Source organism: Anabrus simplex, chromosome 1 (assembly GCF_040414725.1).
Source record: "Anabrus simplex isolate iqAnaSimp1 chromosome 1, ASM4041472v1, whole genome shotgun sequence".
NCBI lineage: Eukaryota > Metazoa > Arthropoda > Insecta > Orthoptera > Tettigoniidae > Anabrus > Anabrus simplex.
In genome coordinates this window covers 1763771395-1763791258 of record NC_090265.1, presented here as the reverse complement: position 1 = coordinate 1763791258, position 19864 = coordinate 1763771395, and the positions used below count along the sequence as shown (strand labels likewise).

The window sequence follows — 19864 nt, the reverse complement described above, 5'->3', positions numbered from 1 at the left end:
TTATCACCTGATCAAGTCTGCCCTATAGTTGCCGGAAACCAGATGCATTCTGGTCACTCAAACGAGATGTGGACAAGAGCGCGCTCTATACATTTTCTAAGAGGACGAAACCGGTTGTTTCGCCTGTAATTTGAACATAATCTTCAGATTACTTTTTAAAGCATTTGTTATTTTGTATGATGTAACCTGTACACAATAGGAACATTCCTATCAAGTTTTAAAAATTAGTTTATTCTCATTATTTCAGAAGACTAGTGTCAAGTGAAAATCCAAGAATTTTAATGTGGACTAAAGTGTTTCACAATGTATTTATACTTTTATCTCAGGGTTTCCAAACCCCATTTTATTTAATGATTATATCCTTATATATCTTTATATGGAATAAAACCATTCACTATCATTATCATTGAGTTGGTGTGAGGACATGTTTGTACAGTAACACAGCTGACAGCACAACAGATTTGGTGTGCACAGCATATGGCACAAGTGCTTTAGTAGAGATCACAGAAAGGAGAAACTATCTTTCTTATCGTTTCAGTTTAAATTTCCCAATAACTGCTGCATTATAGTGGACACTAGATAAACTACTACCTCCAAGCAAGGGACAAGACTCGTATCTCATACGTGCAGCTGCATGTAAACACACAAGAAAATCACGCCCATGTCCTTTGCAGGCACTGTCTACAACCAGGAAAGCAGTGCCCTTGTATTGCATACAGGCATAGTGTTCAAAGTATTAAGAAAACATTTATTTAAAAGTATCTAAGCGCTGGCCCCTTGGTTTAGGGGTAGCATGCCTGTCTCTCATCTAGAGGCTCTAGGTTCGTTTCCTGGCCAGGTCAGGCATTTTTACCAGACCTGAGGCTCGGTTTGAGGTCTTAATCAGCCTGTGTGATTACAATTGAAGAGCTGTATATCTGTGAGATGGTGACCCATGCATCACCTTGTAATCTGCTAGCCTTTGGACTGAGCAGCGATTGCTTGGTAGGCAAAGGTCCATCTGGGCTTTAGCGCCATGGGGTTTGTTTGTAGAACTGAATAGGTTTTTTCACTCATTATTGTCAGCATCATGTCCCTGAGTTGATCAAATTTATTTATACAACACAGTAATTGGCTTCTCTATACTGATGATCTAAAGATCTATAAGGTGACAAATAGTGAATTGGACTGTAAGTTGCTACAGTCTGAGTTAAACCTCCTAAGTAACTAGTGTCAAATGTTTCTGTTCCGAGGTATCTGTGGAACAGCAGAGGTGAAAGAAGGTGCGGGCTGGAATGGGTCTCAACTACCAAATTAAAGTTAATTTAAAACTTTAACAAAGGTTATATTTTCTTTTCAAAATCAACAAATGACAGCAAATAACAAAAGTGTAACAGGTACCAAGTAGCAAATCAACAAATTATGAAATTATAGATTACAGTTGTTAAAAGTTTTGGGGCTTCGAGCCCCGTTTTACATTCCTTGAGCCCTCAGCTCACAACCAAAGGGCAGAAAACCCCTTCATACCAAGGAGCAATTGCCCCTAATTAGAATGTCAAGCATCCTAGAAGCACACAGAAATCAAATTTAGAAAGAGCAGTCCCGCTCTTAAGTTTACAAGCCTATCAAAGGCCACAACAAACTTCACTCCTAACTGCCCTCAAGGCACACATACAGTGAAACAGGGGTATTTTGTACCCAACCTACAGGGCCTTCACATGAAGAAAACAAAACTTTGGGTTAATTAAATGGCCCAAAAAAACCAAATTGACTGGAGGCGTAGCTTGCACTCCTAGCACTCCTACATGACACTTCTTAAAACCTAGGTGGCACTCGGCCAGATATACAGGGGCTAATCCCATACTAGGGAGGTGACTCGTAGAAGAATAATATATTACATTAAGAAGAGAAGAAAATCGGTTATAAAAACGTAGTCACCTCAAAACAACATGAGCGGGAGCTCGAGAGGGTTAAGCACTCTCTATCCCAAATTGCGGTTAATTTACATGAATATAGTAAGGTTTACATTGAAAAGGATTCGAACCTTCCCCCCGCGGTTTAAAACTGCTGAGCTAGCAAGAAATAAAGTTCTTAAACGGCCATTACCTTGTTGATGAACTGCTGCCCGAAGGAAAAGGCGCTTCCCGCCCCCTGCTACATAATCGCACATAAAGCGAGTTGTCGATGGAGTGGCGACGAGCCATGAACCTCAGCAGTTTTATATGCTCGGGGAAAGTTCGAGACCTTTCGTGAGTAAAACTGTCCCGCCCACTACCTTTTATTGGTCGGCTAAAGATTACATGTCAAAACTGAAGAAGAAATCTAGGATTGGTGGAAAATTAATTTAGAAAATTCAGGATTGGCTGAATTTAAAACTGGCGGAAACAGAGATCAATATTGCCAACCCAAAAAATGAAAGAAAGAAATTTAACAAAGAACAAACTTATGGATACAAAATTTCTTCAAAAACAGTTCATTCACTTCGCACCAGGGTGCACAGTTATAGTTTTTATGTAGTAACATCTAGAAGAGAATATCCACACTCCTTGTTACAGAGCAAACAAACACAAATCGAAATAGACACAGTTCAGAACACTTCAAAATTTACAGTAGTGACATCTTCCAAGAAACCTTTGATTTAATACCGATTTTAAAGTTCAGAGTTTCTCCAGTAGGGGATACTTTTTAGGCGCACAATTTAAATTTGCAGGATCGGGGTGTACCAACCGGTACAGACCTCCCCCCACAAAAGTCCTTCCCAGGGGTGTCACAGATGAATGTTGAAGAAAATCTTTGCCCAGAACAAAGTCCAAGTTTGTTGTAGATAATTTGAAATTAATTGAATTGCAGCTTCTTTTGAAATAGATTTGTAGGAGTATATGGAGGAGTTATTAAAAATTTTCAGAGTCTGTAGCAGCATTTAAACAGAAACCATTTAAAGCATCAAGACCTGTTTCAACGTAGTTAGGAGTTAGTTGAACTCCGGCTAGAGAGTGTCTTTGTTGTAGTTGGATTTAGATGCGAAATTTTTGAGTACAGTAGTAGTTGGATTTCAAAACAAAACTTTAATTCTTGAAGGATATTTTAAAGTTCAGCATGGTTGATGTTGGAGTCAAAATATATTAAATGTAGGTATAGGATGTCCATGTGACAGTTACATGCTGCTTGGTCTTGACAGCAATTCCTGCCGCCGCTGCCGATATTTCACCGATGTCGCTCGGACCCCTCAAGTACCCTGAGATACCGTTCTCCCGCACTATGAGAGGGGTAGAGGTGCTGCACGCCGCAGATGAGAGGCAAAGTTTAAGCCTCCCGCTGAGTAGATGGAAGGGCCACCGCACAACAGCCCGTGCTGTGAGATGGACTCCAGCGCGCCGTACTCAAATAGCCATCACGGGAGTGGGGTGGGCCCGTACCCCACCACATTGGGAGTACGGCGCCGAGCAACTGCCTGGCACTGAAACATTAAAATTTCTGTGGTAGAAAGATGTTGTTGGAGACAACTTATTTAGTGGGTACGGTATAGATGTTGAGGCTGAGGGGTTAGCGGCGTGACCTTGTTTTTCAAGCCACTGGTGAGTTTGAGCAGGAGACGGGAGCATGGTAATGGCCTAGGTGGGCAGGATAGCAGTTCAACTGACAGGGGAGGTTGTACAATGAATATTTAAATACAAGGAACATAATTCAAAGGGCAGAAGGCCAAAAAATGAAACCAAAAATATAACCTTTACACTGTTGCAGCCAAACTTTCAGGACTAAGTTATTAGACATTACACAGACTTTATCTGCGACAGATGTACCCTAAAGATCCTCTTGGTGGCTGGATTACTCACTAACAAAGTGACCGGCGTAAGAAAATCTAAAATTATGCACGGGCCATGAAATCTGGGGGCAAGCTTGCCCGCGGGAACAAAATTCTTGACCATAACTTGGTCTCCTACCTTTAAATTGGTGGGCCTCCGTCCACGATCATATCTTTCCCTAAATTTTCATGAGAAATTTTAAGATTGGCCTTGGCCTTCTTGCAAAGATCTTTAATGTTATCAGGATCTATTGTCTCAGGTAGAATATCACTAAGAGACCAAAGGTTAGAAAGTGGCGTGTTCGGAACAAACTTGAACATCAAAGAAGCTGGAGTAAATTTATGAGATTCATGAACCGCCGAATTCAAAGCAAAAGCTAACCAATGCAGGGACGTGTCCCACCTAAAATGATGTTCATGATGATATGCAATCAGCGCTGACCTCAGATTACGATTGACCCGTTCAGCCAGAGATGGTTGAGGATAGTAAGCAGAAGTTGTTACATGAGAGATAGATAGATCAAAACAGAATTTACGAAAGAGATTAGAGGTAAAGGCTTTAGCATTATCAGACACAATATATTGACACGGACCAAACGAAGCAAAAATGGAATTTAAACAAGAAATAGTGGACTGAGCGGTAGCCAGCTTAGTCGGAAATAACCAGGAAAATCTTGTGAAACCGTCTACACACACAAAAATGAATTTGTTGGCGTTCCCCTTTGACTGGGGGAAGGGTCCTACGTAGTCGATATAAAGACGTTCCATGGGGCGCGACGCCTGATGAGAAGACAAGAGCCCTTGCTTAGTGGACATGGAGGGTTTACTAAGCCAACAAGTTTTACAAGCTTTTACTAATTCACGGATTTCTCTGTCGATACCCTTCCAAATGAACATTTCACGGATCTTTTCACGGGTTTTGAAGATGCCTAAATGCCCCCCTAATGGGGTCTCATGATAGTACTTGAAGATCATGGGCACGAGAACAGCTGGAACCACAACTTTCATCATCTTATCATGTCTTGACGGGCAACATAAAACACCATTCCTCAGTACATAAGGGACGACGTGTTCCCCAGAAGAAAGGGTTTCCATTATCGGAGCCAGCGTCGGATCTTCACGTTGATATTTTTCAATATCCCTAAAGAGCATAGGAGCATCTGTTAGAATGGCATTGACCTCAGGTAGTATGGACTCGGGAGGTGAAGAACGATCAACCTGTTCAGGGGACTCTACCTCATTAGAAAACATACGGCTTAGTCCGTCTGCCACAACATTTTCAGTACCTCTTATATGCCTAACGTCAAATTGGAAGGCAGAAATTCGGATGGCCCACCGAGCTATATGACCCGTGCGACGCGGCCTACCAAGACCCAACTTAAGGCTTGGTTATCAGTTTCCAAGTCGAACTTGACATGTTCCAGATAAAGGCGGAACTTTTCTAGCGCAAACAAGACAGCCAAACCCTCAAGTTCATAGATGGAATACTTGGCTTCTTGAGCCGAAAGAGTCCTAGATGCATAGGCGATGGGTCGCCTCCCTAGTTCGGTCTCTTGAAGAAGGACCGCAGCCACTGCCGACGACGACGCGTCGGTTTGGACGATGAATTTCTTAGAGAAATCGGGCATGGCAAGAACAGGGGCATTACACAGAGCTAATTTAAGATCTTCAAAAGTGGCTTGTTGAGAAGGTCCCCATTCAAATTTGATGCCTTTCCTACGAAGTAAGTTCAAGGGCGCCGCTCTATTGGCGAAATTTGGAATAAACTTCCTGAAGAAATTCACCATACCAATGAATCTAGCAATCCCCTTTATGTCCTTGGGAGGTTTGAAATCACGGATGGCCTGTGTTCTAGAGTGATCGACTGCGACACCATCGGGCGACACAATGTGCCCTAGAAACGACATGGAGGGCTTAGCGAATGCCACCTTGGACAACTTCACCGTTAACCCTGCCTTACGAAGGCGGCTTAGGACCTCTTTCAGATGATCAAGGTGTTCCTCAAAGGTCTCAGAAAATACGACGACATCATCCAGATAATGATACAAGTACTCAAATTTGATGTCGGAGAAGACCCTGTCTAGTAGCCTCGTAAGCACAGCCGCTCCCATGGGGAGCCCAAAAGGCACGCGGTTGTATTCATACAAATTCCAATCCGTGGCAAACGCTGTCAGGTGTTTGGATTCCTCTGCTAACGGTATCTGGTTATAAACCTGGTTGAGGTCCAAGATGGTGAAGAACTTAGCTTTACGAAACCAGGAAAAGCAAGAATGAAGGTCAGGAAGGGGCACAGATTGTAACACCACCTTCCGATTGAGAGCCCTATAATCAATCACAGGCCTGAAGCCACCTTGGGGTTTCGGGACTAGAAAAATAGGCGAAGAATACGCCGACTTAGAGGGCCGAATAATACCATCCTTCAGCATCTGATCTATGATTTCCTTCAAAGCTTTCATTTTAGGAGGAGACAGCCTATAAGGTGGAAAACGGACAGGTATCGAATCCGTAACCTCAATCTTGTATTCAATAAGGTCAGTAACACCAAGAGTATCAGAGAACACCTCTGGAAACGACTGACACAACTTACGAATACTATCAGCCTGCTCCTCAGGTAGATGTCTAAGATCTAACAACATCTCATCCTGGGCAGGCGAAACAGATGAACAGGACACAGAACTACATTTCAATAAGGGGATTTTACAATTCGAAGCAAATTTGAACGTGCACGACTTGCTCTGAAGGTCAAGCACTAGACCGGTGTGAGACATGAAATCAGCTCCCAATATAATGGGGCAAGACAAGTGCTTGGCCACAAACAGTTTTATTTTCCAAGTGAACTTCGAAATGCGGATTTTAGCATACAGAAAACCTAAAATATCTAATGGGGATGAGTTTGCTGAAACATAATGAACCGAAGTCGAACCAAAATTAGGAAGATTACAAACAGTTTTCAATTTGGAGTACCATTCAGCCGAAATAATAGAACAAACACTGCCAGAATCTAATAGAGCTGTTACAGGTTCATTATTTAATTCAATTTTGAGAAAAGGAACAGGTGCGGGGGTATCCGCCGCAATCCTAAGACATTCTTTGGGACCATCAAAAGATAAATTTGAAGACTGAGTTTTCCTTGGGAATTTGGCAGTTTTACTTGGGGCTGAGCCTCGGAAAGAAGAGTTAGTTGACTCAGCCGAAGCCATTAGTCACTTGTTATTATTGGCATTGGTGGAGGTTGCACCAGAAGTTGAGCAGGAGGGGTGCTATTCGAATTTGGGCAATTCTTGGCGATATGGGAAAACGCGCCGCATTTAAAACAGCCTTGAGATGACCCTGCTCCATTCCTTGTCCCACTAGACTTGATCAATGGACATTTATTGTGAAGATGGTCAGGCGACCCGCAAGTGTAACATTTACGGGGTGTGACGGGTCGGCGAGGTAGAGGCCGAAAACTACTAGAGGATAGAGGGGGGTTCTTTCGCGACACGCAAGGTATCGGCGTATTTAACTCCTTCGGCTGAGAAGCCATAGCCTCTAACTCGGCAAAAGTTTGCGGACGCGACGCAAAACACAAGTATGATCTGTAAGGTGGTGAAATTCCTTCCACAATGGCTTGAACGATTTGATCTTCGGGAAAATGAAAGGCGAATACCCTGGTATAGAATTTGATGTCTTGTATGAAGTCTGCCAGGTTTTCATCAAGTCGCTGCACTCTATAATAATACTTCTGAATTAGAGATGACCTAGCTCGAGCCGGAATAAAATTAGCTAACAGATGGGCGTGGAAGTCTTCTTTGGATGACTGTTAAGCAATTGCCCTAACTATCTTGTCAGAGAGAACACCAATTGCATAGGGATAAATGATGTGCAAAATTTGACACGGAGAAAGAGAAAACACCAGGGCATGATCCTGAAACTCAACTAAAACCTTAAGAATGAAATTACGTCACTGGTAGAGTTAACAGAAAACTTAGAAATACCTCTGAGCAACATTGCTAAAGGCTGGGGCAAACTGCTGAAACCCGGATTCAGCAGATTCAGAAGGTGCATTATTTAACACGAAGGGTGGAATGGACGTGCGACGATCTGACTCAGTTTCTAATGGGGCAGATGTTCGTTGGGTAGCCTCCGCAGTACTACCTCCTTCCTCTTTAGAGGAATCCTCCCCACTTACGATATTTACTACCATAGGCTGGTTGGTTTTTGGAATAGCAGATCCAGATAACAAATGGCTAACTTTACTAGACATTTTGGACAAGTTTTCGGCAACAGCGCTAGCTTCCTTACCGTGAAGGTCATTTAACTTCAGGGACAATAGATCACATACCCTATTATAAAAGTGGTACAATCTGGCCTGTACTCTTTTGAGCTGATTAGGAGATGGATCACTTACTTCAAAAAAACTAACTACAGATGCTAGCTCAGTAGTATTGTCAGTGATCGTGGAGAGAGCATCGTCAATCTCTTTCTCTCCCAAAGTGGGGATGGAAATAGTCAAATCAAGGGACTCTTTAAGCTTATTGGAATCTACTGCAACCGTGCCTCCAGATTGCACATTTCTAATTGTCAATTCATAGATCAATTCCTCCTTGCGCAAATAGCCGGGATGGAGGACGTCGCGAGAGCCGGACATGATGACAGAAAAATTTTAGAAAAATAAAAAAAATGCCAGCAACTGAGAAAATTGTTAGAGTTCGAATCGAAACCAATGTTTAGCCATCAAAAGGGGCTATATTGAGACCCATTCAACCACGCTCTGCTACCACTTGTTCCGAGGTATCTGTGGAACAGCAGAGGTGAAAGAAGGTGCGGGTTGGAATAGGTCTTAACTACCAAATTAAAGTTAATTTAAAACTTTAACAAAGGTTATATTTTCTTTTCAAAATCAACAAATGACAGCAAATAACAAAAGTGTAACAGGTACCAAGTAGCAAATCAACAAATTATGAAATTATAGATTACAGTCGTAAAAGTTTTGGGGCTTCGAGCCCCGTTTTACATTCCTTGAGCCCTCAGCTCACAACCAAAGGGCAGAAAACCCCTTCATACCAAGGAGCAATTGCCCCTAATTAGAATGTCAAGCATCCTAGAAGCACACAGAAATCAAATTTAGAAAGAGCAGTCCTGCTCTTAAGTTTACAAGCCTATCAAAGGCCACAACAAACTTCACTCCTAACTGCCCTCAAGGTACACATACAGTGAAACAGGGGTATTTTGTACCCAACCTACAGGGCCTTCACATGAAGAAAACAAAACTTTGGGTTAATTAAATGGCCCAAAAAAACCAAATTGACTGGAGGCGTAGCTTGCACTCCTAGCACTCCTACATGACACTTCTTAAAACCTAGGTGGCACTCGGCCAGATATACAGGGGCTAATCCCATACTAGGGAGGTGACTCGTAGAAGAATAATATATTACATTAAGAAGAGAAGAAAATCGGTTATAAAAACGTAGTCACCTCAAAACAACATGAGCGGGAGCTCGAGAGGGTTAAGCACTCTCTATCCCAAATTGCGGTTAATTTACATGAATATAGTAAGGTTTACATTGAAAAGGATTCGAACCTTCCCCCCGCGGTTTAAAACTGCTGAGCTAGCAAGAAATAAAGTTCTTAAACGGCCATTACCTTGTTGATGAACTGCTGCCCGAAGAAAAAGGCGCTTCCCGCCCCCTGCTACATAATCGCACATAAAGCGAGTTGTCGATGGAGTGGCGACGAGCCATGAACCTCAGCAGTTTTATATGCTCGGGGAAAGTTCGAGACCTTTCGTGAGTAAAACTGTCCCGCCCACTACCTTTTATTGGTCGGCTAAAGATTACATGTCAAAACTGAAGAAGAAATCTAGGATTGGTGGAAAATTAATTTAGAAAATTCAGGATTGGCTGAATTTAAAACTGGCGGAAACAGAGATCAATATTGCCAACCCAAAAAATGAAAGAAAGAAATTTAACAAAGAACAAACTTATGGATACAAAATTTCTTCAAAAACAGTTTGTTCACTTCGCTCCAGGGTGCACAGTTATAGTTTTTATGTAGTGACATCTAGAAGAGAATATCCACACTTCTTGCTACAGAGCAAACAAACACAAATCGAAATAGACACAGTTCAGAACACTTCAAAATTTACAGTAGTGACATCTTCCAAGAAACCTTTGATTTAATACCGATTTTAAAGTTCAGAGTTTCTCCAGTAGGGGATACTTTTTAGGCGCACATTTTAATTTTGCGGGATCGGGGTGTACCAACCGGTACAGTTTCTACTTGATTTGAATACCTCAAAATGCAATGCAATTACATTTTCACTTAAGTTGGAAACGGTAAATTACCCCTACCATTTATGCAAGTTTCAAATAGCTCATATGAATTAAATAAATTATCTTGGTGTGATACTTTCAAACTGTTACAATCTTTCCTTCAAGAAACATTTAGACAAGGTTTCTAGGAAAGGGTTTAAATTACTTGGCTTTTTGAAAAGAAACTGCACCGAACCTTTTTCTCCTAGAACTCTTGATAACTTTGTTTTGCACTCTAATCAGGCCATCGTTAGAATACTGTTGTGAGGTGTGGCTGCCTTCTCAGCAGTATTTAATACAAAACTTGGAAAGACCCCAAAATAAGGTTCATGAATGGATCAGCTACAAAGGTTTGGGTATTTCTCTCTCTTCATCTGATTAAGGGCCTTTTTGTGAGACTATAAGTATGAGGACATTGCAGTCGCACTGCAGATGGGCCAGTGCCCTCCTTCTTTATAAGTGTCTGACGAATAGAGTGGATTGCTCAACATCATTTGAGTTGATTCCATCACATGTTCCTCGTCGCAATGCTAGGCAGAGGTACATTTACCATCGGCCTAAAGTAAGAACTGTGGCTTGGGCAAACTTATGGCTGCTGAGGGCACTAAAATCACTTAATAAGGTGGGTGAATCAGTTGACTTTTTTCACTCATCCCCATCTAAGTAGACGGCGTGCTCTAACGACCTCACGAATGTACGGTACCGGTACTCTCTGTAAAATATATAAATGCCCCTAGATGTAGTTTAATCATGACAATTATTTAAGGAGATTCATTTTATTTATTTATTTATTTATTTATTTATTTATTTATTTATTTATTTATTTATTTATTTATTTATTTATTTATTTAAGGTGGTGTAAATATGTGTATACAAACATCTCTGGTTTAGTTTAAACTTTGTTAATCTTTTAGGAAATTAGTGTTATTTAAGTCGTATTTGTTGTATATAATGTTTAATTCAATTATCTATAATTTTGAAAATAACCTGTTGACAATAAATAAATCTATCTATATCTAAATATGAAAATATGAAATCAAACACCTTCAGTCTTCCATGTGAAAGAAAGGTAAAATATAAATGTTACTGAAGGTAAAAAATAAATGTCACTGAACTTTTTGGAACACAAAATCGCTAGTAAAAACTTTATTCAGTACACAGAAACATTGTAATTGTTATACTGGTACATGTTGGTGGGAGACAGTTTTGTCCACTGCAGACACAGAGTTTAGACCATAAAAGGCTAATACAGGCTGATATCACACTTCATCCAAAAATATTGGTTAGGCCACTATTGCTCTGATTTGTTCACTCTTAAAAGTGAGTAGACATCTTACAATATCATGAAATAGAACAGTTTTACAAGGAGTATTTAATCAGTTTGGTGCATTATTATTTACAGCTAAGCCACCTACTGTTCTCATGGTCTATGAGAGATCTCGTCAGACTCATTTGGATGCCATGGTAGCGTTAGCTGATTACCTGAGGACGAAATGTTACATTGATGCCCGAATAGATGAAACGGATGTACATTTAACTGACCACATGGTATGTAATTTATTTATATAACTCTATGTATATAGGTTACTTTAAAAATTCTAAGGCAGTCTATTAAAGAAACTATTTAAAATAGTTTATGTTGTGTCCACCTTATCAGTACAATTTTAATTATTGTAAATTATAAAATAAATATGAAATCAAACACCTCCAATCCTCCATGAAATAAAGGTAAAATATAAATGTCGCTGAACTTTTTGGAACGCAAAATCACTAGTTCAACTTTATTCAGTACACAGAAACATTGTAGCCTACTTGTGATGCTGCCACTTGTTGGTGGGAGACGGTTTTGGCCACTGTAGACATAGAATTTAGGCCATGAAAGGCTATTTTCAATCATTAAAGGTGTATTGACAAGGTGTACACATCTTAAACTATTTTAAATAGTTTCTTTAATAGATTTAGACAAGTCGATACAGGATCAAATCCGATACCTATTATGGTTAAGTTTATCAACAATTCTAAGGCAGTCACAAAGTGAGTAAAAGAAAATCTAAAGTCACTTCACTGCCGTCTTATTAAGTAGCATGGTGGCCTGTCTGAGCTTATAAGATGTGATGGAGGTAGTGCCCTACTAATAGAGCCGAAGATCCTGCAATCAGAAACCAGCTTAGCTAACTCTAAAACCTCGAGTTTTTCAGTGAGAGACAATGTCATCATTAGAGCCCAAATTTTTATGTTCAGTCACATGGTAAAATATGCATGCACATATATGAAAAATGTAAAATCAAATATGCACCATAATATGCTAAACCAGATCAATTAAAATCAAATACACTATTTGGTTTTTGGGAAATCTTACCTTATTCATAGTATTCTAGTACATAAGCAGGTGGGACGCTCAATCTCATGTTTATTGATAGAATGGAAAACAAGGATTCATTACTTTCACTGAAAGATTGTATTTTTTATTGAACAGTTCAAGTATGATGGTCAACACTCCATTATTCTTGTCAGTCTCTCAGATATATCTGTGGAAGGCAACAGAAGCAAGGATGTACGCAGTTTGATATCAAGCCAATAGACATAGCTGTTTACCTACGTCGTCATGGTGATGAGACAGTAACTTCGCTATGCATTTTTCGTTAAAGCCACGAACCTACTATGCTGGCGTAGCAGGGGGAGAGGTGATATTCCCACGTGGCGCGTCCCAGATGGCGGAGAGGGGGGTCCTAACCGGCTTGCCGGCAGACTTGAGGAAAATAAAATACCTCTCGCGGACCAAACACACTAACCCCGAGTGGGTGGGGAACACAGACGAAGACTACACCCACGGTATCCCCTGTATGCCGTAAGAGGCGACTAAAAGGGGCGACCAAGGGATGATCAAATTAGAACCATGAGACTACTTGTGCTTTGTACCACCACGCGGGGAACACCATGAGTCGCTTTTACTTGTGCGTAGTACCACTATGTTAGGTACCATATAGGTTTGTGATTAGTAGCAATAGAGTACGTTGGCGGCTTCTACAGTACCTGTGATTCATACCCCTATATGAGCAACACCATGGGATGAACGATACCATGGTTCTGCCTTGCCTATGCTTAGTACCCACTATGTGAGGAACACCCCGGGATAGCCCGGGTCCCTGTGGTTAGTCCAATTTTGTGAGGAACATCATAGGTTTGCGTTGCATGTATAGGTTTGCGTTGCCTGTAAATAGCGCCGCAGTGTGCGAAACACCATAGGTCTGTATTCCCTTTGCAAATTTCATTACCTGTGTTTCGTACCATACTGTGTGGAATGCCACGAGTCTAAGCTACTTTTGATTAGTACCGCAACATGACAAATGCCATGGTTCTACTTTCCTAACGATAAGTACCATTATGAGAGGCTGATGACTTGGATTTTGGACCATTTTGGACTAACAGCGTTGTCGATTTAGTATTATGCTATAGACGCAGTCCCTTGGTCAGTAATACTATTGTTTCACGTCAGTTTTTGTGAATGCGAGACTTTGCGCGTCGGATCCACTGATTGTTTTAAAATCATCTCCATCCATGCATTCTTCGCCCTCATGTTTTGAATTCTGGTCAGTGGAGGCTTTTGGACTTTTAATTTGTCATTTCATTTCGTCTCATTTCGTACCATTAGGGGCCGATGACCTCGATGGTAGGCCCCTTTAAACAACAAGCATCATCATCATCATCATCATCATCATCATTTTCGTTAAAGTACAAAAGTCTTTACTATTTCTGACTTGGACATTCCATCTCCAATCAGAAGAAACGCAACTTGTCTTCATGTTTTATCCATTGTTATTTGCACCTGATCATAAAATTAGCCATCTTTTCAGTAGGGCACGGATGTTGAAGCCCTATAAATTGCCAAAAAAACCATAAATGGGCCTAAAAATATCCTGAAAAAAAAGGACCTTAAAACTGGCAAAGAAAACGTACAAAATGTGATGCAAATTCATTCATAATTTAAGTTTTAATGAAATATCTAATGAAGGAATATAATGTTTAAAAATGCAAAATTCTGGTGGTATGCAACATGCGGTGAAAAAATATGAGTGAAATACTTCTTCAAATCAAATCAAATCAAATTCTCTTTATTTGCAAATAAGGTATCTACCTCGGTGGCAAATAGTACACTAAAATACATTATTGTCAAGCACTGAATATTAAATTAACAAGAGAAGAAAATTTTCCTATAATACAATGTTACACAATTTACGCTAACAATTTTTTCTATTAAACACAGCTCATCCTCAATAAATTTATATTGTTTACAAAATTCTACTTATAATATCTCCTGTACTACTTACAAATATAGTCAACTGATATTAAGTATGTGGAATTACTTCAAATGATACTATACAACTGGTATAAGATTAAAATTTACATTGCATTTATGTACTTATTTATTTATTTATATATATATATATATTTTTTTCTGGAACCTAAGTAGCATAACGACCTGCTGCGTCTTAACCAGAGCCCCTTTCACCACCACTTTTCAGAGTTCCTGGAGGGCCTTCACAGCTACCGTAGCGGTCCCAGGGCCCTCGAAGTCCCCACTGTACTTAGCAGCAGCAGCAGCAGCAGCAGCAGCAGCAGCAGCAGCTCACCCCTACAGGCAGTCCTCTACGTTGGCTGTCCAAACTCCTTAGACCAGGAGATGGAATTAATTTATTCACACACATTTTTTAAATTTTATTTACAATAACCTGCACTGGTCGAATGCCCTCTAACACTTCATTTATTTTCTCTATTGCTGTTTATTCTCTTCTTGAATATCTGTACAGATTTTGGAAAAGGATCAAACACTACCCCTGGTAAACTGTTCCACTCCTTCACACCCTTCCCAATGAATGAAAATTTACCCCAATCGCTTCTGCTAAAATTCCTTCTAATTTTATATTTGTGGTCAGTCCTGCTGATATAATTATTTTCCAACTGAAGCCTCTCACAGATATCTCCCCATGCTTCTTCTTACAGACATCATATATTTTTAGATTAACATAATATAGAAAGGAATTCCATGTTTGTTAAAAAAAGTACTTGCAAACTTTAGAATGACTAGAGGGCATGTTTTTTGGTAATAGCGATATGCACAAATTTTTTTCAGATCTTCTTTCTTGCCTATATGACCTTGTAGGTAATTAAAGTACCATATTTTAGCATATTGAACTCTCAAAATATGATTTATTGCACAAATTGCACAAATAATCACTAAATATAGTCCACTTGATGTGAAAAATGAAAAATAGTACTGGAAGAGCTCTCCAATAAACGTTGAAATGCTTCTGAGAATGTGACTGTTGTAGTTTTCTTCTCAGTTGCTTGATAGGCTGTATATTCTCTACACAAACGCACACGAAGTGATGAGCACTGTGTATCGGAAGTATGTGTATTCAGTTCCGTGATCTCAAAGGCTGTCATTAAAATCAGTATATGTTATCGATTATAGCAAATGGTGTTGCGGTCGTAGCAAGATCAGTCGTAGCAAGATCGGTCGTAGATACAGCAGTGTGCATTATACTCTTTGGCAGTGAGAATTCGCTACTGGAAAATGTCCAGCATTTAGGTATTAAAATGCCGAAAACTAAAGTCACAGCCGGTTCTTTTTTTTTCAAGGGCCGAGGAATACATCAGTGAGGCTTTCTATGTATTTGATGCTGCAAGAAATATTCCAATGTGCAAGTACTGTAATATTCATATTATGTGGTAAATGAAAGACACATCCAATAAACACTGAAGAGAATCAGGAACACAAAAAGAAGAAGAATGAAGCAAATGAACATAATTATAAGCAGCAAATAATCGACGATACTGTACGCATCGCAAAGAAGCTGAAATATGATAGAGAACAGTTTGTAATAGACGCAACAAAAGCCGACGCATTTCAACACCTTCAAATACCACCGGACTGAGCCTGCCAACTTGGGCTCAGAAAGCCAGCGCCTTAACTGTCTGAACTACTCATCCCTAGTCGGGGCAGCACCAGCATTTCCACGAATGTCTTCCAGGGCTATATGACTTTGAAAAATATAGTGCAAGCACATCTGGTACAGGAGAAGAAAGAAGACGTTAGTGAAGTTTTAGGTGGTTTGATAGAAGACCACAGGGAATTTTCATCCAAGTGTTCGCAAGCATTACGGTTTCAGACGTCTAATGTTGTCAATGAAAGGGGCTTCTCTGCTTACACAAAGATACTTTCTGACCGTCACACAGCTCTGCATCCTGATAATGTTGAAATCATGCTTAGTTTGTACTTTGTAGACAAGTGATTCAAAATGTAAAAAAAAATGTAGGCTACGTATAAATTCATATTACAGGGCAGATCACCTAACTTCATTTTGAGGTATCGGTGATTTATATACAGGTATTTATTTCTATAACATTTTTTATATTTAGTTGTTCTAAGATTTAATAACAATTTTAATACTTTACAAGAGTTCACTTTAAAATTCCGAATCACAAAATTAGTTGCTGTACTTTTTTTTTACAAGTTGCTTTACTCGCACCGACACAGATAGGTCTTACGGTGACGATGGGATAGGAGTGGAAAGGAAGTGGCCATGGCCTTAATTAAGGTACAGCCCCAACATTTGCCTGGTGTGAAACTGGGAAACTACGGAAAATCATCCTCAAGGCTGTCGACGGTGGAGTTCGAACCCACTATCTCCCGAATACTGGATACTACCCGCACTTAAGCGACTGCAGCAATCGAGCTTCAAAATTAGTTAGATTTACCCCATACTATAAGGAAGATATTACAAGAAACATCGATATGTATGAAAGTTTATTTCACGAAATATTGTCAGTTATAACACCAAAATCAACAGTTTCATTTCATCAAAAAATAAGGCCCATAAAATTGAAATATATTTTCCACCTAGTATGTACTCAGCGAACCCACAATGGACATCCTGGAGAAGGAAATCAGTATAACTGGAATCACATGTGGCTTAACCACACTAGGGTTACAGAAATTGGAACTCCAAAACCTCACCTCAGCTGGCCTTGCAGTGTATCACAATAGTCATCTCCGGGTTTGTTTCAGGCAGCAGGTTGTGAAAAATTGAGAAACTTATCTCCACATCAGTGGATGTTAAGGGTTCATACGGAAGTAAAAACAGTTGCATCAAAATGTTCTCCTTTCAGTATTTCACTTGTCTTGTACATAATTTGATAACTCTGGTTTTGTTTAACACTAGTTTCGTTTCATTTTCTCTCTTTTCAGATGTGGCTCAAATACATGTATTTATTAGAGAAATGTTGTTAACACCTTTAAAAAGGCAAAAAGGACCAATAGGCCAAAAAAAAAAAAAAAAAGGACTAATAAAACCCACCATTTTCTTGCCTATAATGACCCAGAATGAACATGTATTATGCTGGGCCTCGTCTTTGGACACTCAAGGGGAAAAAAAGATTTTCCTCAATTTCCGAGCCCTACTCATCAGCCTCAATAGCTATGTTAAAAGGTTGAGCCACACCTTGTAACCTGCTTGTCTTGTTTTCATATTCTTCAGATACCGCGATGTCAGTCTGTCGTGGCTGCTTGGCATCATGTATGCCGTATCCGATGTGTAAATTTATCCCTATTTAGACAGATGGCAGCTCATGCCATGAGGATCGCCAAAGCATTTCTTTCTGTCTTATCTATCTTATCTGCACGTTATGTGATCTTTGAGAGTCGGATGGTGAGAAAGAAATATAGGATGGAGACTGTGTTTTGTTATGTGGCTTTCATCTCTTACAGAAGGTCTTATGAACGTTTCAAAATGTTTTAAAATGTTATCCTGTACGGCTCTCCAAGTTTGGAGTTGGGTCTATGACTACTACATCTCGAGGTAATGTTTGTTCCTATCATTTTCGGTTTGAAATGTTTGTTTCTATCATTCTCGGTTTGCCATAGGTAATAAGCCTGTTTATTTGTGTATTATTTCTTTTATATCTTGTTGCAGACTTATTTTCCATTACCTCCCTTCCTACACATGCCTGCTTATGTGTCCTCATTTCAGCCTCATCTTCCAACTCTAAATCCTCATCATTCTGTGTGATCTTCAGTATGTCTTCATTACGCACTTCCTCAAATGTAGATAAGAATTTCTGAAGTGATAGTTTGATTGGCACATCATTATTAATGCACACTCTGATGTGTATGACCTGATGGCAGCGGTAATGTACTTTAAAGCATTTTATGACTCCAGCTGGAGGTTGAAGGAATCCTGTGCAGTTCAATGGTATGAATTCAATTGTTACATTGCTAAGCAGCTCTGTCTTGTGACAAGTAAGACGTGCCTCTTTTCCCTCTTCATGGCTTCAGTGAAATCCCATAACCAGGTCATAAATTCAGTTGCAATCATCCGTGCGTTTTTTGATAACGGTAGACAAACATACAAATTAGAATTAAAATCGTTGAAACATCGTGACCAAGCGGTTTTTCCGATGACAGTCAACAGAGATGGTGACCAGTGCGGCCTAAGCCCAGTAGAAGCTATACTTGGCTTTGGACAAAGGCCAAAAATAATTCCCTGTATTATATTTTTCATTCTCCTTAAGTCTAGTTCTCCTGATATGTAATTTTTGACCGTTCTCCATTTACAGCATCTTTATTCATACAGATAATGTAAATTTATGAATTTTTCTGTTGTAATTTTTATCATTCTTTCCTGCAGGATCCTTTTGATTGGTGTCAAGAGGCGTTCTCTGAAGCTGATGCTGTGATGGTACTTTCATCACCACCTCAGGTTTTGAAGCACGAAGTAGGAAGATATCGCAATTTAGGTGGTGTTGGGCTGAACCTTCTGGCAGAACATCTCTGTTATAGTGATAAAATATTCATCTCCGTCCTACTTTCATATTGCAGTGAAGAAGATATTCCACTCAAGGCGAAAAATCTTCGACGATTCTCCTTGCTGAAAGAACTAAATGAAATGGTGTGGTTCTTACATCAGAGCTCCAGATTTCCTAGGCTTTCAAGATTTAATCTCTTATCAAAATGTTTGACACCTAGTAGTAAATTGAAGTTTTCTTCTCAAGGTACAAAACTCTTACATGCATTTGACCATGCAGCTAAAGATGTCAGAGAGCCTTTGTCATATGCTGCTGAAACTTGTGTCAGGAGTGAATTAGAAAGCCTTCCTGAAATAGCACCAGAGTTGAGTGTGGAATTCAGGCCTGGAGAATTTCCTCTAGTGGACAATGATGAAAACACGCTCCTTATTTATCCTCATGACCTTCATGAAGTGTTATCTGAAGAAGAACAATTACGACAGATTTCTGAAAATAACATAAATAAGCAAGGGGAATATAATCAACTGGTAGATGAAGACTCAAGGCCTTATGAACCTAACAGAATAAGTTTGTGTGATTTGCAGTTATGAGATTTTAAAGACAGGATTTTCATGTATAGTTTCTGGGTAATTAAATAATTTTGTACTATTTTATGTTATATAATGTGTTTGTAATTGCTATATTTGATTGTATTTTATACAGATACCTTTTTGTTGCACCTTTTCCCCTCCTAAATACAGGGTGTCTGTGGATATACTTTTGATGGTTGAACAGACCAATTCTAGCATGGAATAAGCGTCCATACATATTGCACAGAATTGTTGGAAGAGGGCGTGGTTGTGCTGCACGGAGTTTTCGTGCTTCTTTCCTGGCCTATTCAAATCTGCATCATTCCCCTTCAAACAGATTGACAGCAGCGGGGATGGTCTGCCGCCAAATTGTACGGCCTTGAGCAAGCGTGTCCCTTTTGTGGATTTAGACCTGT

The 19864-nt window shown here is 39.8% G+C and overlaps 1 protein-coding gene across 2 annotated transcripts in view; it reads left to right on the top strand.

Moving 5' to 3' along the window:
• Positions 1 to 19542, top strand: part of LOC136864413 (uncharacterized) — a 91762-nt gene extending 72220 nt beyond the window's left edge. For both annotated transcript variants that reach the window (XM_068225681.1, XM_068225682.1), the window contains 2 exons: positions 11477 to 11622; positions 18762 to 19542. In XM_068225681.1, the coding sequence (XP_068081782.1) occupies positions 11477 to 11622; positions 18762 to 19469 (854 nt within the window). In that variant the 3' untranslated portion in view covers positions 19470 to 19542. The remainder of the gene's footprint in view (positions 1 to 11476; positions 11623 to 18761) is intronic.
• Positions 19543 to 19864: the final 322 nt, after the last annotated feature.